Source organism: Somniosus microcephalus, chromosome 33 (genome assembly GCF_052327205.1).
Source record: "Somniosus microcephalus isolate GS21.2 chromosome 33, FLI_Smic_1.0, whole genome shotgun sequence".
NCBI lineage: Eukaryota > Metazoa > Chordata > Chondrichthyes > Squaliformes > Somniosidae > Somniosus > Somniosus microcephalus.
Window position 1 is genome coordinate 34,089,517 of NC_141019.1, and position 25,778 is coordinate 34,115,294.

General features: G+C 52.2%; 1 protein-coding gene across 1 annotated transcript in view; it reads right to left on the reverse strand.

Moving 5' to 3' along the window:
- Positions 1–963: 963 nt before the first annotated feature.
- The window catches only part of LOC147097139 (inactive dipeptidyl peptidase 10-like), a 35,736-nt gene continuing 10,921 nt past the window's right edge, over positions 964–25,778 (reverse strand). Inside the window, exons 5-8 of the mRNA XM_085973031.1 lie at positions 24,220–24,278; positions 16,772–16,844; positions 7,375–7,448; positions 964–5,611 (exon numbers count right to left, since the gene is read on the reverse strand). Coding sequence (XP_085829157.1) covers positions 5,477–5,611; positions 7,375–7,448; positions 16,772–16,844; positions 24,220–24,278 — 341 coding nt within the window. The 3' untranslated portion in view covers positions 964–5,476. The remainder of the gene's footprint in view (positions 5,612–7,374; positions 7,449–16,771; positions 16,845–24,219; positions 24,279–25,778) is intronic.

Genomic DNA, 25,778 nt, shown 5'->3' on the forward strand with positions numbered 1-25,778 from the left:
CTGTTGCTACAAGGAGCACGGAGAGCTCACTGGCTACATTTCTGGTCGAATTGCCAACTCTGCTTGGCCGTATTCCTGGAGCTTTCATCACATGACCTCCCGCCTCCAGCTGCCCCGCCCTCACACTCCCGCCATTGCTCGCCTGACACGTCCATCCTCGCAGTGCTCCGCCTTCCCACACCAATTACACAGGAACAGGAGGAGGCCATTCAGCCCCCCTCAAGCCTGTTACATTAGGAACAGGAGGAGGCCATTCAACGCCTCGAGCATGCAACATTAGGAACAGGAGCAGGCCATTCCGCTCCCCTCAAGCCTGTTACACAGGAACAGGAGTAGGCCATTCGGCCCCCTGAGCCTGCTCCGCCATTCAATGCGATCATGGCTGATCATCCAAATTCAGTACCCTGTCCCTGCTTTCTCCCCATACCCCTTGATCCCTTTAGCCTTAAGAAATATATCCAACTCCTTCTTGAATATATTTAATGATTTGGCCTCTACTGCCTTATGTGGTAGAGAATTCCACAGGTTCACCACATTAGGAACAGGAGGAGGCCACTCAGTCCCTTGAGCCTGTTACATTAGGAACAGGAGGAGGCCATTCAGCCCCCTCGAGCCTGTTACATTAGGAACAGGAGGAGGCCATTCAGCCCCTCGAGCCAGTTACATTAGGAACAGGAGGAGGCCATTCAGTCCCTCGAGCCTGTTACATTAGGAACAGGAGGAGGCCATTCAGCCCCTTGAGCCTGTTACATTAGGAACAGGAGGAGGCCATTCAGTCCCTCGAGCCTGTTACATTAGGAACAGGAGGAGGCCATTCAGTCCCCTTGAGCCTGTTACATTAGGAACAGGAGGAGGCCATTCAGCCCCCCTCGAGCCTGTTACATTAGAAACAGGAGGAGGCCATTCACCCTCCCTCGAGCCTGTTACACAGGAACAGGAGGAGGCCATTCAGCCCCCTCGAGCCTGTTACATTAGAAACAGGAGGAGGCCATTCACCCTCCCTCGAGCCTGTTACACAGGAACAGGAGGAGACCATTCAGCCCCCTCGAGCCTGTTACACAGGAACAGGAGGAGGCCATTCAGCCCTTCGAGCCTGTTACACAGGAAGAGGAGGAGGCCGTTCAGCCCCTCGAGTCTGTTACATTAGGAACAGGAGGAGGCCATACAGCCCCTCGAGCCTGTTACATTAGGAAAAGGAGGAGGCCATTCAGCCCCTTAAGCCTATTAACATTAGAAACAGGAGGAGGCCGTTCAGCCCCTCGAGTCTGTTACATTAGAAACAGGAGGAGGCCATTCAGCCCCCTCGAGTCTGTTACATTAGCAACAGGAGGAGGCCATTCAGCCCCTCGAGCCTGTTACATTAGCAACAGTAGGAGGCCATTCAGCCCCCTTGAGCCTGTTACATTAGGAACAGGAGGAGGCCGTTCAGCCCCCTCGAGCCTGTTACATTAGGAACAGGAGGAGGCCATTCAGCCCCCTTGAGCCTGTTACATTAGGAACAGGAGGAGGCCATTCAGCCCTTTGAGCCTGTTACACTGGAACAGGTGGAGGCCATTCAGCCCCTTAAGCCTATTAACATTAGAAACAGGAGGAGGCCATTCAACCCCTCGAGCCTGTTACATTAGGAACAGGAGGAGGCCATTCAGCCCCTCAAGCCTGTTACATTAGGAACAGGAGGATGCCATTCAGCCCCTCGAGCTTTTACATTAGAAACAGGAGGAGGCCATTCAGCCTCTCGAGCCTGTTACATTAGGAACAGGAGGAGGCCATTCAGCCCCTCGAGCCTGTTACATTAGGAACAGGAGGAGGCCGTTCAGCCCCTCGAGACTGTTACATTAGGAACAGGATGAGGCCATTCAGCCCCTCGAGCCTGTTACATTAGCAACAGGAGGAGGCCATTCAGCCCCTCAAGCCTGTTACATTAGGAACAGGAGGAGGCCATTCAGCCCCCTCGAGCCTGTTACATTAGGAACAGGAGGAGGCCATTCAGTTCCCTCGAGCCTGTTACATTAGGAACAGGAGGAGGCCATTCAGCCCCTCAAGCCTGTTACATTAGGAACAGGAGGAGGCCATTCAGCCCCTCAAGCCTGTTACATTAGGAACAGGAGAAGGCTATTCAGCCCCCTTGAGCCTGTTACATTAGGAACAGGAGGAGGCCATTCAGCCCCCTTGAGCCTGTTACATTAGGAACAGGAGGAGGCCGTTCAGCCCCTCGAGTCTGTTACATTAGGAACAGGAGGAGGCCATTCAGCCCCTCGAGCCTGTTACATTAGGAACAGGAGGAGGCCATTCAGCCCCTCAAGCCTGTTACTTTAGGAACAGGAGGATGCCATTCAGCCCCCTTGAGCCTGTTACATTAGGAACAGGAGGAGGCCATTCAGCCCCTCAAGCCTGTTACATTAGGTACAGGAGGAGGCCATTCAGCCCCCTTGAGCCTGTTACATTAGGAACAGGAGGAGGCCATTCAGCCCCCTTGAGCCTGTTACATTAGCAACAGGAGGAGGCCATTCAGCCCCTCGAGCCTGTTACATTAGGAACAGGAGGAGGCCATTCAGCCCCCCTCGAGCCTGTTACATTAGGAACAGGAGGAGGCCATTCAGCCCCCTCGAGCCTGTTACATTAGGAACAAGAGGAGGCCATTCAGCCCCCCTCGAGCCTGTTACATTAGGAACAAGAGGAGGCCATTCAGCCCCCCTCGAGCCTGTTACATTAGGAACAGGAGGAGGCCATTCAGCCCCTCGAGCCTGTTCCGCCATTCAATGAGAAAGCAATTGGAAAGAAAACAGACTCTCTATTCCCCGATTTGATGAATATTGGCTGTCAATCAAACAGCCTCCAGTGCCCCTTCTAGTGTCACTCTCTGGTGCCTCCCTCCGGTGCCTCCCTCCAGTGCCACCCCCTCCATTGCCCCTCCCTCCAGTGCCTTCATCTGGCCATACCTCACGAATGAGCCTGGACAGTGAGTACCCGCAGGCTATTCGAGCGCAGGGACCATCACAGCTCAGCTCACACTCTCTTCACACACGGGCCGACTCTCAGCAGAAGTCGCTGGACAGTGGGGGTCAGTTTTAAAACCCTGCAATGGTACCTGGGCTCCGATCAGCACTAAATGCTAAAATTAAATGGATGCCCTAAAATCTGCCGTATCTAAACTCCTGGGAATTGTGGGCCGTGTATCTTTTTTTTAAACAGCGAATGGTCTGGACTAAAAACAGAAAATGCTGGAGATACTCAGCAAGTCAGGCAGCATCTGTGAAGAGAGAAACAGAGTTAACGTATCAGGTCGGTGACCTGAATGGTCCGGACTGTTTTTTTTGTAAATGTTCTGGGTCGTGGGTCATGGGTCCCGCTGGCGAGGCCAATCCTAGCCGACCCAGAGGGCAGTAAGAGGTAGATTGTCACCTTCTGTGGCTGGGGGATAGTCTATGAAGCAGGTCCTGTCCCCCTGCCCGTCCTGGAACACGGTCGAGTTTCATCCCATTGATTTTGCAGTTTGTATAATAGCTCGGGGGGACTTGCCCCACCAGAATAGCTCACACCCGGAGAAGGTGAAAATCTACCCCTAGCATCTTGTGGCATATTTAAGAAAAGATATTCTTGCTCTCGAGGCGGTTCAGAGAAGGTTCACTCGGTTGATTCCAGAGATGAGGGGGTTGATGTATGAGGAAAGGTTGAGTAGGTTGGGACTCTACTCATTGGAGTTCAGAAGAATGAGAGGCGATCTTATCGAAACATATAAGATTGTGAGGGGGGTGGATGCGGTGAGGATGTTTCCACTGATGGGTGAGACTAGAACTAGGGGGCATAATCTTAGAATAAGGGGCTGCCCTTTCAAAACTGAGATGAGGAGAAACTTCTTCACTCAGAGGGTAGTAAATCTATGGAATTTGCTGCCCCAGAGAGCTGTGGAAGCTGCGACATTAAATAAATTTAAAATGGAGATAGACAGTTTCCTAGCAGATAAGGAAATAAGGGGTTACGGGGAGAGGGCAGGGAAGTGGACGTGAGTCTAAGTTCGGAGCAGCCATGATCCTATTGAATGGCGGAGCAGGCCCGAGGGGCCATATGGCCTACTCCTGCTCCTACTTCTGATGTTCTTATGATTGGAGTCGTGTGTCGGTCAGATGGGGTTCTGAAGGGCATTAGTGAACCAGTTGGGCTTTTGTGATCCAGGAGCTGTCATGGTCACTTTTATTCGGGTGTCAGACCTGGTTTATGGAATTCAGTTTGAGATCTCGCCGTGTTGGGATTTGGACTGCAGTCTCTGGGATATTGTCTCTCTAATCACTGACTGCACAAGTTTCTCCTCCCCTCTCGCAATGCTGCATTCACAAGCAGAGCCAAGAGATCAAACGTCAGTTTAATGATCACAATTATGATCACTGCAATCAGGCCCAATTAACCCACCGCGGAGAGATTCACCACAATCAGACCTAGTTGGTCGATCGTGGCCATGGCATTGCAATCAGTCTTAAGCAATCAGAGATAGAATGTTCGCAATCAGACTCGAGGAATCAATCAGAGATAGAATGATCACAATCAGACTCGAGGAATCAATCAGAGATAGAATGATCACAATCAGACTCGAGGAATCAATCAGAGATAGAATGATCACAATCAGACTCGAGGAATCAATCAGAGATAGAATGATCACAATCAGACTCGAGGAATCAATCAGAGATAGAATGATCACAATCAGACTCGAGGAATCAATCAGAGATAGAATGATCGCAATCAGACTCATGCAATCAATAAGAGATAGAATGATCACAATCAGGCTCGAGCAATCAGAGATAGAATGATCACAATCAGACTCAAGGAATCAATCAGAGATAGAGTGATCGCAATCAGACTCATGCAATCAATAAGAGATAGAATGATCACAATCAGGCTCGAGCAATCAGAGATAGAATGATCACAATCAGACTCGATCAATCAGAGATAGAATGATCACTATCAGACTTGAGCAATCAATCAGATAGAATGATCGCAATCAGACTCGAGCAATCGATCAGAGATAGAATGATCGCTATCAGACTCGAGCAATCAATCAGAGATAGAATGATCGCAATCAGACTCGAGCAATCAATCAGAGCTAGAATGATCCCAATCAGACTTGAGCAATCAATTGGAAATCACCATCAGACCAAAACCATAGATAGCGACAGCCGGTGTGTGTGTTTTGTTGCGTGTCTGACATTAGCAGCCCCTACATTCCGAGATGGTAGAGTTTCTTTGACCTGTGCATGCAAAGACACCATTGGTCTCCGTGTCCTGTGAGCAGGTGCGTTCTGCAGGCACCGACTCCCCATGCCAGTCCAATCAGTGCCTGCTAACGTCACCCTCCCAGATCGCCGTGCTGATACTTCTGTTTCCGGACCCCTCTGTACACGGGGGGTTGAGTCCGTTACTGCTAGGGGGAGGGGGCTTTCCGGCTTTCGACCAGCGCTCCTTCACGGGGCGGACGTGCGAGCGCCTACTCGTCCCCAGGAGCTCGCTGGCCCCGTCTCTTGTCGTCTTTGAAGCAGTTCTGGAAGAATCCAACGATTGTTTTCTGAAGGTGTTTGCTGTTTTTCTCCAACCGAAAGTAATGGCCTTCATCCGGATAGACCTGGTGAGAGAGAACATGCTTTCGGTTACCTTTATGTTTTACGGTAACTCCATCGCGCCTTTATTATTCTTTCCCCTCACCAATGTTTAGATTTGTTCTTGGGGTCTGGGCGATGTCAGTAAGGTCAGTAAATATTGTCCATCCCTGGTTACCCAGAGGATGTTAAAGGTCAACCTCGTGGTGCGGGACTGGAGTCACGTGTCGGCCCAGCCTGGGTAGAGACGACAGGCTCCCTCCCTGATGGACACTGGTGGACCAGTAGGGGTTTTGGCAACAGTCCAGCAGCTTTCATGGTCATTCTTGTGGCTCCAGCCCAGAAATGACCAGATTGTTGAGTTCAATTTCACATCGTACCATTGTGGGGGGGTGGCTAAGTGGTACCGTGTCGGGGTGTCGGTGGGGGGGGTGGAATTAGTCAGAATTCCCAGAGCCCCGGATTGCAAAGTTCAGGTGAAAGAAACAATAAACTCGCATTTCTCCAGCACCTTTCCCCACCTCAGGACGTCCCAAAGCGCTTCACAGCCAATGAAGTACTTTTTTTGAAGTGTGGTCACTGTTGTAATGTAGGAAACGCAGCAGCCAATTTGCTCCCACAAACAGCAATGAGATAAATAAGCAGATCATCTGTTTTATTTATGCTAGTTGAGGGATAAATATTGGCCAAAGGACCCTGCTCTTCTTCGAAATAGTGGCCGTGGGATCTTTTACGTCCACCTGAGAGGGCAGACGAGGTCTCGGTTTAACGTCTCATCCGAAAGATGGCACCTCCGACAGTGCGGCGCTCCCTCAGTACTGCCCCTCCAACAGCGCAGCGCTCCCTCAGCACTGCCCCTCCGACAGTGTGGCGCTCCCTCAGCACTGCCCCTCCGACAGTGCGGCGCTCCCTCAGTACTGCCCCTCCGACAGTGCGGCGCTCCCTCAGCACTGCCCCTCCGACAGTGCGGCGCTCCCTCAGTACTGTCCCTCCGACAGTGCGGCGCTCCCTCAGCACTGCCCCTCCGACAGTGCGGCGCTCCCTCAGTACTGCCCCTCCGACAGTGTGGCGCTCCCTCAGTACTGTCCCTCCGACAGTGCGGCACTCCCTCAGTACGGCCCCTCCGACAGTGCGGCGCTCCCTCAGTACTGCCCCTCTGACAGTGCGGCACTCCCTCAGTACTGCCCCTCCAACAGTGCGGCGCTCCCTCAGTACTGTCCCTCCGACAGTGCAGCGCTCCGTCAGCACTGCCCCTCCGACAGTGTGGCGCTCCCTCAGTACTGCCCCTCCAACAGTGCGGCGCTCCCTCAGTACTGCCCCTCCGACAGTGCGGCGCTCCCTCAGCACTACCCCTCTGACAGTGCGGCACTCCCTCAGTACGGCCCCTCCGACAGTGCGGCGCTCCCTCAGTACTGCCCCTCTGACAGTGCGGCACTCCCTCAGTACTGCCCCACCGACAGTGCGGCTCTCCCTCAGTACTGCCCCTCCGACAGTGCAGTGCTCCCTCAGTGCCGCCCCTCCGACAGTGCGGCGCTCCCTCAGTACTGGCACCGGGGAGTGTCGGCCTGGATTACGGGGCTCAAGTCTCTGGAGAGGGAGCTGGAACCTCCGACCTTCTGACTCGGAGGCGAGCGAGAGAGAGAGCTTCGGTGTGTCAACGTGTGGTAAAGAGAAGTAGAGGGACACTGATAAACACGTGTGAGGTTATAAGATGGCTGCGAGCGTACATAGTATAACAGACGCCGGGAATGTGCTTTGTGTGCAAGGCTGGCCCGCACACTGACCGTACCTGCATGGTGTAGTTGGCCTCAGTGTCCATAAGCAGCCTGAGCAGCTCTGCGGTGTGCTGGAAATGTATCCTGGCTGCAAACACAGGGGAGAAGGAACTTTAGAAGAAACTCTCACCTCTCGAGCAGCCCCTTGTCCGCCCGCCATCTCTTCAGCCCCTCTCATTTCCACTCTGCCTCCTTAGAGATTCGCTCCTCTTCCCTCCAGCCCTGTCTGCACTTGACTGATGTGGCTTGGCTCTTCCCTCAATCAGCGACCTGACCACCAATCACCTGGTGCGTCACAGCGGCCTGACCTGACTCGCTACGGAATTAGTCAGTCTCTGCTTCTGCTTCTTAGGCAGGCAGTCCCTCGGGAACCGAGGGCGACTTGGCTTCCACACTAACAATGAGTTCTCAGGTGACTGATGAGTCTAATGCGGGACCGACAGACTCGGTCAAAGGTGGGGCAGACGGTGGTTGAGCAGTACAGCGTTCCGAGTCTGTCACTGTTGGGGTTGTCCATGAGGGTCCTGACGTTCCAAATCCCGAACTTCATTTTAAAGGGCGGGAGATGCCCGTGCGTGAATTCTTTTAACGTGGGGTGGCTGTTGCCCACCAGCTACCACACGGGGCTTGACAGAGCAAGGTCTCGGTCCAATGGCAAGGGGATCCAAGACGATTGGAGACCAGGCTGTGCTGCATCACACACACCCAAACACCAGTATGGTGTTGTACGCCAGTGCAATTCCGCTGTATCGTTGCCTTTTTAAACCCGCGGCAGAATTTCATTTTTTTTTATAAAAAGGGTATTGTGGTGGTACCACCGGTTGTCCCTTACATATAGATAATATACATAATTTCCTTTAACTTACCTAACTGTATGTACTTAACTTACTTATATATGTTAGCTTACCTGTTGGGGCCGTTGCCCCTTTAACTTACCTGTCGGGGCCGTTGCCCCTTTAAGATGTACCCTAACGTGCTGACGTCACGTCACGTATGACGTAACGTGCGTGCGGCGGCCACCGGCCCGACTCGGCCTTCCAGGACGGCCGCCGGCGCAACCCGGCATAGCATCTTTGGCCGCATCGGCCAGCCGACGGGAGCGACGCGATCTTCCGCTCCCGCGGCGAGCACCGGCACAGCCCGGCCTCGCGACCTCGGCCCCAACGGCCAGCGACGCAACGACGCGGTCACGTGACTGCCCCAAGCGCGGGCAAACGTGACGACGCGCATCACGCGACGCCCTAAGCGCGGGAAACGCGAACAACGTGATGATGTCACGACGCAAACGCGACGACGTCATCACGCTCCCCACAGGACTGCGAACTCCGTCCTCGTGGAGTCCCCGCTGGGACAAGACCTACACCACGGTGCTCCTACAGTCAGCCATCTTACCTGATGTACAGTAATTAGTCTGTTCCTGTAAATAAACAACTTGTTAATAGTTCGTCGAAGTCAAACTCTCTTATTTAGTGGCGATCTACACGAAGGCTAATTTAAAAACTGCAATCAAATAATAAAAAAATTATAAATAACAACAGAAAACGCTGGAAAAACTCAGCAGGCCAGGGCAACATCGGTGGAGAGAGAAACAGAGTCGACGTTTCAGGTCGAAGACCTTTCGTCAGAACTGAGGGGAAAAAAGCAGGAAATGGAGCAGGTTTAGGGGCTGGGAAAAGGGGGAGGGGACGAAAGAACAAAGGGGAAGGTCTGTGGGAGGTGAAGAGACATTAAGAGATAATCAAGGCGAGACGAGATGGTAATAGGACAGGTAAAGAGACAAACAATGGATCTGGATGAAGTGTGAAATTATAGCCTGCTGCTGTAAGTGCGGTAGATTTTCTCTAATTGCCGTCCCTATTAATGATCGCAAGGGTGTTGTTGAGTCAGCTGGCGATGGAGCGGCCACGCTACAGGGTTGTTCGGACTTTAAGTAGTTAGTGGGCAGCAGTGCCACCTTGTGGTTGGACAACGCTTATGAGTCAGTCTCTGCCTCCACTACGACCGCCAGGTTTTCAAAACTCGAAGCTTGACGTCACTTATTCATTACTTACCTTGTCCCCTCGTTCTTGCTCCTTCCAACCTGCTCTGTAGGGTTTAAGCGCTCACCAAACTCTCCCGATTCAAAGGCAGGGGTCAGGGCCAAACAACAGCAACTCCCGTTTACACAGCGCCTTGAACGCAGTAAAACGTCCCAAGGCGCGTCACAGGAGCGTAAATCAGACAGAATCTGACCCCGAGCCACATCAGGAGATATTGGGAACAGGTGACAGAGATAGGGAGGGGTGTAGGGGCTGGAGGAGGTTACAGAGATAGGGAGGGTTGTAGGGGCTGGAGGAGGTTACAGAGATAGGGAGGGTTGTAGGGGCTGGAGGAGGTTACAGAGATAGGGAGGGTTGTAGGGGCTGGAGGAGGTTACAGAGATAGGGAGGGTTGTAGGGGCTGGAGGAGGTTACAGAGATAGGGAGGGTTGTAGGGGGCTGGAGGAGGTTACAGAGATAGGGAGGGTTGTAGGGGGCTGGAGGAGGTTACAGAGATAGGGAGGGTTGTAGGGGCTGGAGGAGGTTACAGAGATAGGGAGGGTTGTAGGGGCTGGAGGAGGTTACAGAGATAGGGAGGGTTGTAGGGGGCTGGTGGAGGTTACAGAGATAGGGAGGGTTGTAGGGGGCTGGAGGAGGTTACAGAGATAGGGAGGGTTGTAGGGGCTGGAGGAGGTTACAGAGATAGGGAGGGTTGTAGGGGCTGGAGGAGGTTACAGAGATAGGGAGGGTTGTAGGGGCTGGAGGAGGTTACAGAGATAGGGAGGGTTGGAGGGGGCTGGAGGAGGTTACAGAGATAGGGAGGGTTGTAGGGGCTGGAGGAGGTTACAGAGATAGGGAGGGTTGTAGGGGCTGGAGGAGGTTACAGAGATAGGGAGGGTTGTAGGGAGCTGGAGGAGGTTACAGAGATAGGGAGGGTTGTAGGGGGCTGGTGGAGGTTACAGAGATAGGGAGGGTTGTAGGGGGCTGGAGGAGGTTACAGAGATAGGGAGGGTTGTAGGGGCTGGAGGAGGTTACAGAGATAGGGAGGGTTGTAGGGGGCTGGTGGAGGTTACAGAGATAGGGAGGGTTGTAGGGGGCTGGTGGAGGTTACAGAGATAGGGAGGGTTGTAGGGGGCTGGAGGAGGTTACAGAGATAGGGAGGGTTGTAGGGGGCTGGTGGTTACAGAGATAGGGAGGGTTGTAGGGGGCTGGTGGAGGTTACAGAGATAGGGAGGGTTGTAGGGGGCTGTTGGAGGTTACAGAGATAGGGAGGGTTGTAGGGGGCTGGTGGAGGTTACAGAGATAGGGAGGGTTGTAGGGGGCTGGAGGAGGTTACAGAGATAGGGAGGGTTGTAGGGGCTGGAGGAGGTTACAGAGATAGGGAGGGTTGTAGGGGCTGGAGGAGGTTACAGAGATAGAGAGGGTTGTAGGGGGCTGGAGGAGGTTAGAGAGATAGGGAGGGTTGTAGGGGGCTGGAGGAGGTTACAGAGATAGGGGGGTTTGTAGGGGGCTGGAGGAGGTTACAGAGATAGGGAGGGTTGTAGGGGCTGGAGGAGGTTACAGAGATAGGGAGGGTTGTAGGGGGCTGGAGGAGGTTACAGAGATAGGGAGGGTTGTAGGGGGCTGGAGGAGGTTACAGAGATAGGGAGGGTTGTATGGGCTGGAGGAGGTTACAGAGATAGGGAGGGTTGTAGTGGGCTGGAGGACGTTACAGAGATAGGGAGGGTTGTAGGGGCTGGAGGAGGTTACAGAGATAGGGAGGGTTGTAGGGGCTGGAGGAGGTTACAGAGATAGGGAGGGTTGTAGGGGGCTGGAGGAGGTTACAGAGATAGGGAGGGTTGTAGGGGCTGGAGGAGGTTACAGAGATAGGGAGGGTTGTAGGGGCTGGAGGAGGTTACAGAGATGGGGAGGGTTGTAGGGGGCTGGAGGAGGTTACAGAGATAGGGAGGGTTGTAGGGGCTGGAGGAGGTTACAGAGATAGGGAGGGTGGTAGGGGGCTGGAGGAGGCTACAGAGATAGGGAGGGTTGTAGTGGCTGGAGGAAGTTACAGGGATAGGGAGGGGGAGCGAGGAGGCCATGGAGGGATTTGAACAGGAGGATGTGAATTTTAAAATAGAGTCGTTGCCGGACTGGGAGCCAGTGTGGGTCAGCGAGCACAGGGGATGATGGGTGAACAGGACTCGGTGCGAGTTAGGACACAGGGCAGCCAGCCAGGAGTGCGTTGGAATAGTCGAGTCTGGAGGTAACAAAGGGCCCGGGTGAGGGTTTCAGCAGCGGATGAGCTGAGGCGGGGGCGGAGATGGGCGATGTTACGGAGGTGGAAGTAGGCGGTATAAGCGATGGAGAGGAGATGTGGTCGGAAGCTCATTTCAGGGTCAAATACACCACCAAGGTTGCGGACAGTGTGGTTCAGCCCCAGACAGATGTTGGGGAGAGGGATGGAGTCAGTGGCGGGGGAACGGAGTTAGTGGCGGGGACTGAAAACAACGGCTTCGGTTTTCCCAATATTTAATTGGAGAAAATTTCTGCTGATCCAGAACCGGATGTCGGACCATCAGTCGGACAGTTCAGAGACCGTGGAGGGGTGGAGAGAGGTGGTGGTGAGGTAGGGAAGCTGCGTTTCCCCCTTTTCCCCCTCTCCCCCTCCGTCTTACTGTGCTCCCTCCCAGCTCTGTCCCAGCACCCGCGACTGTGTGCCCCCTTCCAAGGTCGAACAGCCTGCCAACGCATCGCCGGCTCGTCCCACCCGTGAGGTTCGGGTGAGGTTCTGGAGTTTGATTGGCGCCTGGACTGGAACATGAACATGAACATTTTTTTAAAACATTAAAAAAAAATTATTCTTTAGAAGAGGAAGAGGGGCGAAAAGATACACTTGATCGAAAAAAAAAACCTTTTCTTATTTTACAGCAAATTACACAGGATATACGGCACAGAAAGAGGCCATTCGGCCCAACCACTCCATGCCGGCGTTTATGCTCCACTTGAGCCTCCTCCTGTCTTTCCTCATCTAAATCTATCAGCGTAACCCTCTATTCCCTTCTGCCTCATATGCTTGTCTAGCCTCCCCTTAAATGTATCGATACTATTCACCTCCACCACTCCCTGTGGTAGCGAGTTCCACATTCTCACCACTCTCTGGGTAAAGAAGTTTCTCCTGAATTCCCGAATGGATTTATTAGTGACTGTCTTATATTGATGGCCTCTAGTTATGCTCTTCCCCACAAGTGGAAACACTCTCTCTGTATCCACTCTAATCAAATCCCTTCATAATTTTAAAGACCTCTATCAGGTCACCCCTCAGCCTTCTCTGTTCTAGAGAAAAGAGCCCCAGCCTGTTCAAACTTTCCTGATATGTACACCCTCGCATTTCTGGTATCATCCTTGTAAATCTTCTCCGCACCCTCTCCAGTGCCTCTATATCCATTTTATAATATGGCGACCAGAACTGTGCACAGTGCTCCAAGTGTGGTCTAACCAAGGTATATGGAGACCAGAACTGTGCACAGTGCTCCAAGTGTGGTCTAACCAAGGTATATGAAGACCAGAACTGTGCACGGTGCTCCAAGTGTGGTCTAACCAAGGTATACGGAGACCAGAACTGTGCACAGTGCTCCCAGTGTGGTCTAACCAAGGTATATGGAGACCAGAACTGTGCACAGTGCTCCAAGTGTGGTCTAACCAAGGTATATGAAGACCAGAACTGTGCACAGTGCTCCAAGTGTGGTCTAACCAAGGTATATGAAGACCAGAACTGTGCACAGTGCTCCAAGTGTGGTCTAACCAAGGTATATGAAGACCAGAACTGTGCACAGTGCTCCAAGTGTGGTCTAACCAAGGTATATGAAGACCAGAACTGTGCACAGTGCTCCAAGTGTGGTCTAACCAAGGTATAGGGAGACCAGAACTGTGCACGGTGCTCCCAGTGTGGTCTAACCAAGGTATATGGAGACCAGAACTGTGCACGGTGCTCCAAGTGTGGTCTAACCAAGGTATATGAAGACCAGAACTGTGCACAGTGCTCCAAGTGTGGTCTAACCAAGGTATATGAAGACCAGAACTGTGCACAGTGCTCCAAGTGTGGTCTAACCAAGGTATATGAAGACCAGAACTGTGCACAGTGCTCCAAGTGTGGTCTAACCAAGGTATAGGGAGACCAGAACTGTGCACAGTGCTCCAAGTGTGGTCTAACCAAGGTATACGGAGACCAGAACTGTGCACGGTGCTCCAAGTGTGGTCTAACCAAGGTATATGGAGACTAGAACTGTGCACAGTGCTCCCAGTGTGGTCTAACCAAGGTATATGGAGACTAGAACTGTGCACAGTGCTCCAAGTGTGGTCTAACCAAGGTATACGGAGACCAGAATTGTGCACAGTGCTCCAAGTGTGGTCTAACCAAGGTATACGGAGACCAGAACTGTGCACGGTGCTCCAAGTGTGGTCTAACCAAGGTATACGGAGACCAGAACTGTGCACAGTGCTCCAAGTGTGGTCTAACCAAGGTATATGGAGACCAGAACTGTGCACAGTGCTCCAAGTGTGGTCTAACCAAGGTATATGAAGACCAGAACTGTGCACAGTGCTCCAAGTGTGGTCTAACCAAGGTATAGGGAGACCAGAACTGTGCACGGTGCTCCCAGTGTGGTCTAACCAAGGTATATGGAGACCAGAACTGTGCACGGTGCTGCAAGTGTGGTCTAACCAAGGTATATGAAGACCAGAACTGTGCACAGTGCTCCAAGTGTGGTCTAACCAAGGTATATGAAGACCAGAACTGTGCACAGTGCTCCAAGTGTGGTCTAACCAAGGTATATGAAGACCAGAACTGTGCACAGTGCTCCAAGTGTGGTCTAACCAAGGTATAGGGAGACCAGAACTGTGCACGGTGCTCCCAGTGTGGTCTAACCAAGGTATATGGAGACCAGAACTGTGCACGGTGCTCCAAGTGTGGTCTAACCAAGGTATATGAAGACCAGAACTGTGCACAGTGCTCCAAGTGTGGTCTAACCAAGGTATATGAAGACCAGAACTGTGCACAGTGCTCCAAGTGTGGTCTAACCAAGGTATATGAAGACCAGAACTGTGCACAGTGCTCCAAGTGTGGTCTAACCAAGGTATAGGGAGACCAGAACTGTGCACAGTGCTCCAAGTGTGGTCTAACCAAGGTATACGGAGACCAGAACTGTGCACGGTGCTCCAAGTGTGGTCTAACCAAGGTATATGGAGACTAGAACTGTGCACAGTGCTCCCAGTGTGGTCTAACCAAGGTATATGGAGACTAGAACTGTGCACAGTGCTCCAAGTGTGGTCTAACCAAGGTATAGGGAGACCAGAACTGTGCACAGTGCTCCCACTGTGGTCTAACCAAGGTATACGGAGACCAGAACTGTGCACAGTGCTCCAAGTGTGGTCTAACCAAGGTATACGGAGACCAGAACTGTGCACGGTGCTCCAAGTGTGGTCTAACCAAGGTATATGGAGACCAGAACTGTGCACGGTGCTCCAAGTGTGGTCTAACCAAGGTATATGGAGACCAGAACTGTGCACAGTGCTCCACGTGTGGTCTAACCAAGGTATACGGAGACCAGAACTGTGCACAGTGCTCCAAGTGTGGTCTAACCAAGGTATATGGAGACCAGAACTGTGCACGGTGCTCCAAGTGTGGTCTAACCAAGGTATACGGAGACCAGAACTGTGCACAGTGCTCCCAGTGTGGTCTAACCAAGGTATATGGAGACCAGAACTGTGCACAGTGCTCCAAGTGTGGTCTAACCAAGGTATATGGAGACCAGAACTGTGCACAGTGCTCCAAGTGTGGTCTAACCAAGGTTCGATACAGGTTTAGCATAACTTCCCTACTTTTCAATTCTATCCCTCTAGAAATAAACCCGAGTGCTTGGTTTGCTGTTTTATGGCCTTGTTAACCTGTGTCGCAACTTTTAGTGATCTGTGTATTTGTACTCCGAGATCCCTTTCTTCCTCTACCCCACCCAGACTCGCACCCTCCAAGTGATAAGTGACCCCCCTATTCTTCCTACCAAAACGTAATACCTCACATTTATCTGTGTTGAACTTCATTTGCTAATTATATGTCCATTCTGAGGTCGAACTCCAAACCATCGTCAACACCTTCACCGAAGCGTACCAGAGCATGGGCCTTACACTAAACATCTGTAAGACAAAGGTCCTCTACCAACCTGCCCCCGCCACACAGTACTGCCCCCCGATTATCAAAATCCACGACAAGGCCTTGGACAACGTGGACCACTTTCCATACCTCGGGAGCCTACTGTCAACAAGGGCAGACGTCGATGACAAAGTCCAACACCGCCTTCAGTGTGCCAGTGCAGCCTTCGGTCGCCTGAGGAAGAGAGTGTTTGAAGACCAGGACCTCAAACCTGGCACTAAGCCCATGGTCTACAGAGCAGCAGTGATACCCGCCCTGTTGTATGCCTCAGAGACATGGACCATGTACAGCAGGCATCTCAAAGCACTGGAGAGGTACCACCAACGCTGCCTCTGCAAGATCCTGCAAATCCATTGGCAGGACAGGCGCACCAACGTCAGTGTTCTTGCTCAGGCCAACATCCCCAGCATCGAAGCTTTGACCACGCTCGATCAGCTCCGATGGACAGGCCACATTGTCCGCATGCCCGATACGAGACTCCCAAAACAAGCGCTCTACTCGGAGCTCCGACACGGCAAGAGAGCCCCAGGTGGGCAGAGGAAACGCTTCAAGGACACCCTCAAAGCCTTCTTGAAAAAGTGTAACATCCCCACCGACACCTGGGAATCCCTGGCCCAAGACCGCACAAAGTGGAGGAGAAGCATCCGGGAAGGCGCCGAACACCTCGAGTCTCTTCGCCGGGAGCAAGCGGAAGCCAAGCGCAGGCAGCGCAAGGAGCGCACGTCAACCCAAGCACCCCACCCACCCGCCCCTTCAACCACTGTCTGCCCCACCTGTGACAGAGACTGTAGGTCCAGCACTGGACTCATCAGTCACCTGAGAATCAGTCACCTGAGAACTCATTTTTAATGTGGAAGCAAGTCATTCTTGGTTCCGAGGGACTGCCTAAGAAGACGAAGAAGGGATATGCCCATTCTACAAGTTTATAAAAACATTAAAAACGATATCATTCTTTGTACGGACTGGAAATGAGCCTGAGATTATGCGGTCACACCAAAGGCAGTCGTTCTCTAACTGACGTCACGGAATGAACGACGCTCGGGCTCCCGAAAAATGACTCCTGTTTACAGGGACCCGGAGAGTGGAGCAGGAACGGTTTCATCGATACCGGACCTGTCGGATTGGAAGCAATGACAGACCGCGGGGGCGGCTCGTTCAATAGCAGAGGCTCAGAGCGAGAGCGGCGATGTGACAAACCGCCACGCTTACTGTCCGCAGTCCCGTGGGCCAGAAGAAAGTGTTTGGCCCTCAGCTTCTCAGCGTCCCCCAGAACAGACACCACCTGGAATTAAACAACACGGAGTCAGTAAAACCAATGAAACATAGAAACATAGACAAACAGGAGCCAGGAGTCGGCCCTTCGAGTCTGCTCCGCCATTCAATACGATCAGGGCTGATCCTCTATCTCAATACCATATTCCCGCTCTCTCCCCATACCCCTTGATGCCTTTTGTGTCTAGAAATCTATCTATCTCCCTCTTAAATATATTCAGTGACTTGGCCTCCACAGCCTTCTGTGGTAGTGAATTCCACAGGTTCACCACCCTCTGATTGAAGACATTTCTCCTCATCTCAGTCCTAAATGTCCTACCCCGTATCCTGAGACTGTGACCCCTCGTTCTGGACCCCCCAGCCAGGGGAAACATCCTCCCTGCATCCAGTCTGACTAGCCCTGTCAGAATTTTATACGTTTCAATGAGATCCCCTCTCATTCTTCTAAACTCTAGTGAATACAGGCCTAGTCGACCCAATCTCTCCTCATACGACAGTCCTGCTATCCCAGGAATCAGTCTGGTGAACCTTCGCTGCACTCCCTCTATGGCAAGTATATCCTTTCTTAGGTAAGGAGACCAAAACTGCACACAGTACTCCAAGTGTGGTCTCACCAAGGCCCTGTATAACTGTAGTAAGACATCCTTGCTCCTGTACTCGAATTCTCTTGCAATGAAGGCCAACATAACATTTGCCTTCCTAACTGCTTGCTGCACCTGCATGTTTGCTTTCAGTGACTGGTGTACAAGGACACCCAGGTCCCTCTGTACATCAACATTCCCCAATCTACCACCATTTAAATAATATTCTGCCTTTCGGTTTTTCCTACCGAAGTGGATAACTTCACATTTATCCACGTTATACTGCATCTGCCATGTATTTGCCCACTCGCCCAACTTGTCTAAATCGCCTTGAAGCCTCTTTGCGCCCTCCTCACAACTCACAACCCCACCTAGTTTCGTGTCGTCAGCAAACTGGGAAATATTACATTTGGTTCCCTCATCCAAATCATTGATATATATTGTGAATAGCTGGGGCCCAAGCACTGATCCCTGTGGTACCCCACTAGTCACCGCCTGCCATCCCGAAAAAGACCCATTTATTCCTACTCTCTGTTTCCTGTCTGTTAACCAATTTTTGTTAAATCCCCATCCACAGCCCGTGTACACTCTCCCCATCACAGACTCTACCCACCCATTTAATCTCCTCCCACAGCCCGTGTACACTCTCCCCTATCACAGATAGGGGAGAGGGCAGCACGGTGGCATAGTGGTTAGCACTGTTGCCTCACAGCGCCAGGGACACGGGTTCGAATCCGGCCTCGGGCGACTGTCTGTGTGGAGTTTGCACATTCTCCCCGTGTTTGCGTGGGTTTCCTCCGGGTGCTCCGGTTTCCTCCCACAGTCCAAAGATGTGCGGGTTAGGTTGATTGGCTGTGATAAATTGACCCTTAGTGTTAGGGGGATTAAATACGTGGGGTTACGGGGATAGGGTGGGATATGTGTTGGTGTAGGGGTTACGGGGATCGGGTGGGATATGTGTCGGTGCAGGCTCGATGGGCCGAAATGGCCTCTATCTGTACTGTGAGGTTTCTGTGATTCTGTGATTCTCCCCTATCACGGACTCTACCCACCCATTTAATCTCCTCCCACAGCCCATGTACACTCTCCCCTATCACAGACTCTCCCCACCCATTTAATCTCCTCCCACAGCCCGTGTACACTCTCCCCTATCACGGACTCTACCCACTCATTTAATCTCCTCCCACAGCCCATGTACACTCTCCCCTATCACAGACTCTACCCACCCATTTAATCTCCTCCCACAGCCCATGGACACTCTCCCCTATCACGCACTCTACCCACCCATTTAATCTCCTCCCACAGCCCGTGTACACTCTCCCCTATCACGGACTCCACCCACCCATTTAATCTCCTCCCACAGCCCATGTACACTCTCCCCTATCACAGACTCTACCCACCCATTTAATCTCCTCCCACAGCCCATGGACACTCTCCCCTATCACAGACTCTACCCACCCATTTAATCTCCTTCCACAGCCCATGTACACTCTCCCCTATCACAGACTCTACCCACCCATTTAATCTCCTCCCACAGCCCGTGTACACTCTCCCCTATCACAGACTCTACCCACCCATTTAATCTCCTTCCACAGCCCATGTACACTCTCCCCTATCACAGACTCTACCCACCCATTTAATCTCCTTCCACAGCCCGTGTACACTCTCCCCTATCATGGACTCTACCCACCCATTTAATCTCCTCCCACAGCCCATGTACACTCTCCCCTATCACAGACTCTACCCACCCATTTAATCTCCTCCCACAGCCCGTGTACACTCTCCCCTATCACGGACTCTACCCACCCATTGAATCTCCTCCCACAGCCCATGTACACTCTCCCCTATCATGGACTCTACCCACCCATTGAATCTCCTCCCACAAGCCCATGTACACTCTCCCCTATCACAGACTCTACCGACCCATTTAATCTCCTCCCACAGCCCGTGTACACTCTCCCCAATCACAGACTCTACCCACCCATTTAATCTCCTCCCACAGCCCATGTACACTCTCCCCTATCACTGACTCTACCCACCCATTGAATCTCCTCCCACAGCCCATGTACACTCTCCCCTATCACAGACTCTACCGACCCATTTAATCTCCTCCCACAGCCCGTGTACACTCTCCCCAATCACAGACTCTACCCACCCATTTAATCTCCTCCCACAGCCCATGTACACTCTCCCCTATCACGGACTCTCCCCACCCATTTAATCTCCTCCCACAGCCCGTGTACACTCTCCCCTATCACAGACTCTTCCCACCCATTTAATCTCCTCCCACAGCCCATGTACACTCTCCCCTATCACGGACTCTCCCCACCCATTTAATCTCCTCCCACAGCCCGTGTACACTCTCCCCTATCACAGACTCTACCCACCCATTTAATCTCCTCCCACAGCCCATGTACACTCTCCCCTATCATGGACTCTACCCACCCATTTAATCTCCTCCCACAGCCCTGTACACTCTCCCCTATCACGAACTCCACCCACCCATTTAATCTCCTCCCACAGTTCGTGTACACTCTCCCCTATCATGGACTCTACCCACCCATTTAATCTCCTCCCACAGCCCATGTACACTCTCCCCTATCATAGACTCTACCCACCCATTCAATCTCCTCCCACAGCCCCTGTACACTCTCCCCTATCACGGACTCTACCCACCCATTTAATCTCCTCCCACAGTCCGTGTACACTCTCCCCTATCACGGACTCTACCCACCCATTTAATCTCCTCCCACAGCCCATGGACACTCTCCCCTATCACGGACTTTACCCACCCATTTAATCTCCTCCCACAGCCCGTGTACACTCTCCCCTATCACAGACTCTACCCACCCATTTAATCTCCTCCCACAGCCCATGTACACTCTCCCCTATCACGGACTCTCCCCACCCATTTAATCTCCTCCCACAGCCCCTGTACACTCTCCCCTATCACAGACTCTACCCACCCATTTAATCTCCTCCCACAGCCCATGGACACTCTCCCCTATCACGGACTCTACCCACCCATTTAATCTCCTCCCACAGCCCGTGTACACTCTCCCCTATCACGGACTCTACCCACCCATTTAATCTCCTCCCACAGCCCATGTACACTCTCCCCTATCACAGACTCTACCCACCCATTTAATCTCCTCCCACAGCCCATGGACACTCTCCCCTATCACAGACTCTACCCACCCATTTAATCTCCTTCCACAGCCCATGTACACTCTCCCCTATCATGGACTCTACCCACCCATTTAATCTCCTCCCACAGCCCATGTACACTCTCCCCTATCACAGACTCTACCCACCCATTTAATCTCCTCCCACAGTCCGTGTACACTCTCCCCTATCACGGACTCTACCCACCCATTGAATCTCCTCCCACAGCCCATGTACACTCTCCCCTATCATGGACTCTACCCACCCATTGAATCTCCTCCCACAGCCCATGTACACTCTCCCCTATCACAGACTCTACCGACCCATTTAATCTCCTCCCACAGCCCGTGTACACTCTCCCCAATCACAGACTCTACCCACCCATTTAATCTCCTCCCACAGCCCATGTACACTCTCCCCTATCACTGACTCTACCCACCCATTGAATCTCCTCCCACAGCCCATGTACACTCTCCCCTATCACAGACTCTACCGACCCATTTAATCTCCTCCCACAGCCCATGTACACTCTCCCCTATCACGGACTCTCCCCACCCGTTTAATCTCCTCCCACAGCCCGTGTACACTCTCCCCTATCACAGACTCTTCCCACCCATTTAATCTCCTCCCACAGCCCATGTACACTCTCCCCTATCACGGACTCTCCCCACCCATTTAATCTCCTCCCACAGCCCATGTACACTCTCCCCTATCACGGACTCTCCCCACCCATTTAATCTCCTCCCACAGCCCGTGTACACTCTCCCCTATCACGGACTCTACGCACCCATTGAATCTCCTCCTGGTTATCCTGTGAGAGACTTGGGCCCTGACAATAAATCCCCAAAAAACCAAAGTCCTTGTGTTCCAGCAAAGATCCAAACATCAGGGACCCAAAATAAATTTCACAGTAGGAGCAAACTAAATTGAACAAACCACTAACTACACATACTTGGGCTTAAAAATCAGTTCTACGGGAAAGTTCAAACTGGCTGTGAATGAACTGAAAGAGAAAGCAAGAAGGGCTTTCTATGCCATCAAAAAATCAATCCAAATAGAAATCCCAATTAGCATTTGGCTCAAAATGTTCAAATCAGTAATTGAACCAATTGCACTCTATGGCAGTGAGGTATGGGGACCGCTAACTCAACAAGAATTTGCAAAATGGGACAAACACCCAATTGAGATCCTAGATGCAGAATTCTGTAAAAATATCCTCCGGACTCAAAGGAAAACAGTAAACAATGCATGCAGGGCGGAACTAGGCCAATATCCATTAATAATCACTATCCAAAAAAGAGCCACCAAATTTTGGAATCACCTACAAATGAGCAATCCCCAATGCTATCACTACGACGCCCTGAAATGCCAAGAGCTGACCATAAAGAAGAATACCCTCAGTCAACTAGTCCTGGGACTCAGTGAAGTAACTACTAACAATACTAACAATAACCAGCCCCAGGACAGTGACAGGGTAACACAAAAAATTCGACCCAACACAATCGTCGCTAAGCAAAAGGAAAAATATCTGACATATTGGGCAGAAACAACAAAAACCCAAAGCAAACTCAATTGCTACTTGGCCCTAAACAGACAATACAATATAGCTGATTACCTGACCATGGTAAAGGATAACAAACTGAGAAGAACCTTGACAAGGTACAGACTTAGCGAACATAGCCTAGCGATCGAAAAAGGCAGACACAGGCAGACCAGGCTGCCAAGAGAAGACAGGATATGCTCTCACTGCAGTCAGGGAGTAGTGGAGACAGAGATGCACTTCCTCACAGCCTGCGGAAAATATCAGGGCATCAGGGAGAATTTCTACCAAAAATTCTCACAAATATGCCCTGATTTCAGAAATCTGAATGACAACCAAAAACTCCCATTCTTACTGGGAGAGGAGAGAAGCTGTATAACACTGGCGGCACACTATGTTACAGAGGGACAACCAGTAAACTAAGAAAAGAATATATATAAACAATGCGAATGTATATTTATACACTCAGGGATATACCTGTTTATACACTGTATGAATAGAACTGCGTTTATGTGCTAAACCATAAATGTATTTTGATGCTTTGGCAACATAAGATGTAACTTATCATGCCAATAAAGCGATTTGAATTGAATTGTGAATTGAGTTATCCTCAACAGCTGAAGCAGTCCGGGGAACAGTCCTGCTGTTTAACGCAGACTGCCCTACTATAACTAGAAGGTACATTTGCCAGGAACCCACAACATTTCTGTTCTTCATGCTTTTGCTTGTTGCATGCTGTTGCAGTACTGCAGCCCACCTGGTGGTGGTGCCGCCCAGCTTAGGGTAGACTCAGCACTGCCACCATCTGGCGCTTGTTTGCACTGCGGCTTTGCGCATTAAAGAAAGATCTCACATTTCTCAGCACCTTTCACCACCTCAGGACGTCCCAAAGCGCTTTACAGCCAATGAAGTACTTTTTTTGAAGTGTGGTCGCTGTTGTAATGTAGGAAACACGGCAACCAATTTGCGCACAGCAAGCTCCCACACACAGCAATGTGATAAATGACCGGATCATCTGTTTTTTAGTGATGTTGGTTGAGGGATAAATATTGGCCTCAGGACACCGGGGAGAACTCCACCCTCCCCTGCTCTTCTTCGAAATAGTGGCCCTGGGATCTTTTACCTCCACCTGAGAGGGCAGACGGGGCCTCGGTTTAACATCTCATCCGAAAGACGGCACCTCCGACAGTGCGGCACTCCCTCAGTACTGCCCCTCCGAAAGTGCAGCGCTCCCTCAGTACTGCCCCTCCGACAGTGCGGTGCTCCCTCAGTACTGCCCCTCCGACAGTGCGGCACTCCGTCAGTACTGCCCCTCCGACAGTGCGGCGCTCCCTCAGTACTGCCCCTCCGACAGTGCAGCGCTCCCTCAGTACCGCCCCTCCGACAGTGCGGCGCTCCCTCAGTACTGCCCATCCGACAGTGCGGCGCTCTCTCAGTACTCCCCTCCGACAGTGCGGCGCTCCCTCAGTACTGCCCCTCCGACAGTGCGGCGCTCTCTCAGTACTCCCCTCCGACAGTGCGGCGCTCCCTCAGTACCGCCCCTCCAACAGTGCGGCGCTCCCTCAGTACCGCCCCTCCAACAGTGCGGCGCTCCCTCAGTACAGCCCCTCCGACAGTGCGGCGCTCTCTCAGTACTCCCCTCCGACAGTGCAGCGCTCCCTCAGTACTGCCCCTCCGACAGTGCGGCGCTCCTTCAGTACTGCCCCTCCGACAGTGCGGCGCTCCCTCAGTACTGCCCCTCCGACAGTGCGGCGCTCCCTCAGTACCGCCCCTCCGACAGTGCAGCGCTCCCTCAGTACCGCCCCTCCGACAGTGCGGCGCTCCCTCAGTACCGCCTCTCCGACAGTGCGGCGCTCCCTCAGTACCGCCCCTCCGACAGTGCGGCGCTCCCTCAGCACTGCCCTCTCAGACAGTGAGGCGCTCCCTCAGTACTGCCCCTCCGACAGTGCGGCGCTCCCTCAGTACTGCCCCTCCGACAGTGCGGCGCTCCCTCAGCACTGCCCTCTCAGACAGTGAGGCGCTCCCTCAGTACTGCCCCTCCGACAATGTGGCGCTCCCTCAGTACTGTCCCTCCTCCCGCTGTGCCTGCGGTCACTCACCGTGTAAACACTGTCCTCCCGGGAGGGCTGGCCAAGGTACCTCTCTGAAAAGGCTGAAGCTGTGGAGAAAGAGAAGGTTGATGGTCTTCAGATGCTTTGCTCCCCCTCCCCTCGCGCCCTGGTGACTCAGTCCGGGACTGAGCGGCAGAGAGCCCCACGATTCGATCGCCAGTCTTGCGCTGACCTCCAGTCAGGGCAGCGCTGGGATTGGGGACAGACTTTCCTGATCCAGGTCACCACTCGCCCCCTGCTTCTCCCCCGCCCGCCGCCAAATGTCTGGGGATATTGGCAGGATCGGGCTCGGTGGCGATGCCTCCCACAGTCGATTGACCCGCTGACAATCGCTGGCTGGCCTCACGCATGGACACTGGCCTCTTGGGCGAGGTATTGACGGGCCGTCCCAGCCCCACTCCCCCAGGCCAGCTGCACCCTAGGACAGAGCCAGCGGGGGGATGGAGCGAGGCGCAGGGCACTGACCTCCCATCCCAGCTCTACCAGAAGTGAGAGACGAGGAGCGCCGAGAGACGGCGGAGGCTCCGCACCGGCAACACCGGCAACACCTTGCTGGGTGTTAAGTCTGTGTGTTATAGTGATAATTACTACGCAGACTAAGAGAGTAAATTGAACAGGTCTTTACTGGTTGGAGGTCGGGACTATACTGAATACAATATTACTACACAGTGCTTATATACCGGTGTGGTCACCACCGGTATTACGTATACAGCAGCCAGAGAAAGTAGTACATCTCTTAAGGTGGAACAGGCTTAAGTTCTCTTAAGGTGGAACAGGTTACATACACCACAATCCTCCCTTTTTAGCTTAACAGTCATATCCCCATTTAACAGAACATAACAACATATATACATATATAACTTCAGGTATAACAGTTCAAAGGTTCAGTCTCTCAGGAGGCTTTCTGATGCGGCTTGGATAACGCCTCTCAGTAGTCTCTGATTCTTGTTGTTGAGGTGCCTCCTCTATTTGGTTTCCAATGTATTGGGTGTCATCATCATCAAGTACATTCCCTGCCGAGGTAGATGCTTCAGGTTCATTAACGTCTTCCACAGTTGTCTCTGTCACAACCATGGGTTCGACCCTTGCTCTTGATTCTACCAGTTGATCTGCATGACGCCTTATCACATTATGACCAATATCTACTGTGTACATCAGAGGTCCTTGTCTGGCCCGGATTGTTCCGGACTGCCATTTTTCGTTTCCATAGCCCCTTGCCAACACTGGTTGTCCTACGTCGAAAGTTCGAGTGGTCTTGTTGTTAATATGCCAAAACTGTTTGTTTTCCACTTCCCTCCGCACATTTGGTTTTAACAAGTCCAACTTGGACCGCAACCTCCTGTTATAAAACATCATGGCAGGACTTTGGTTAGTCACTGCATGATCGGCGTTTCGATATGACATCAGGAACTTGTCGACCTTGTGTTGCAGCGGAATCTGATCATCGTTCATGGCCTTAATAGCCTTTTTGAATGTCTGGACAAATCTTTCAGCCAACCCGTTTGTCGCCGGATGATATGGGGCAGAGGTATAATGTTTAACTCCAT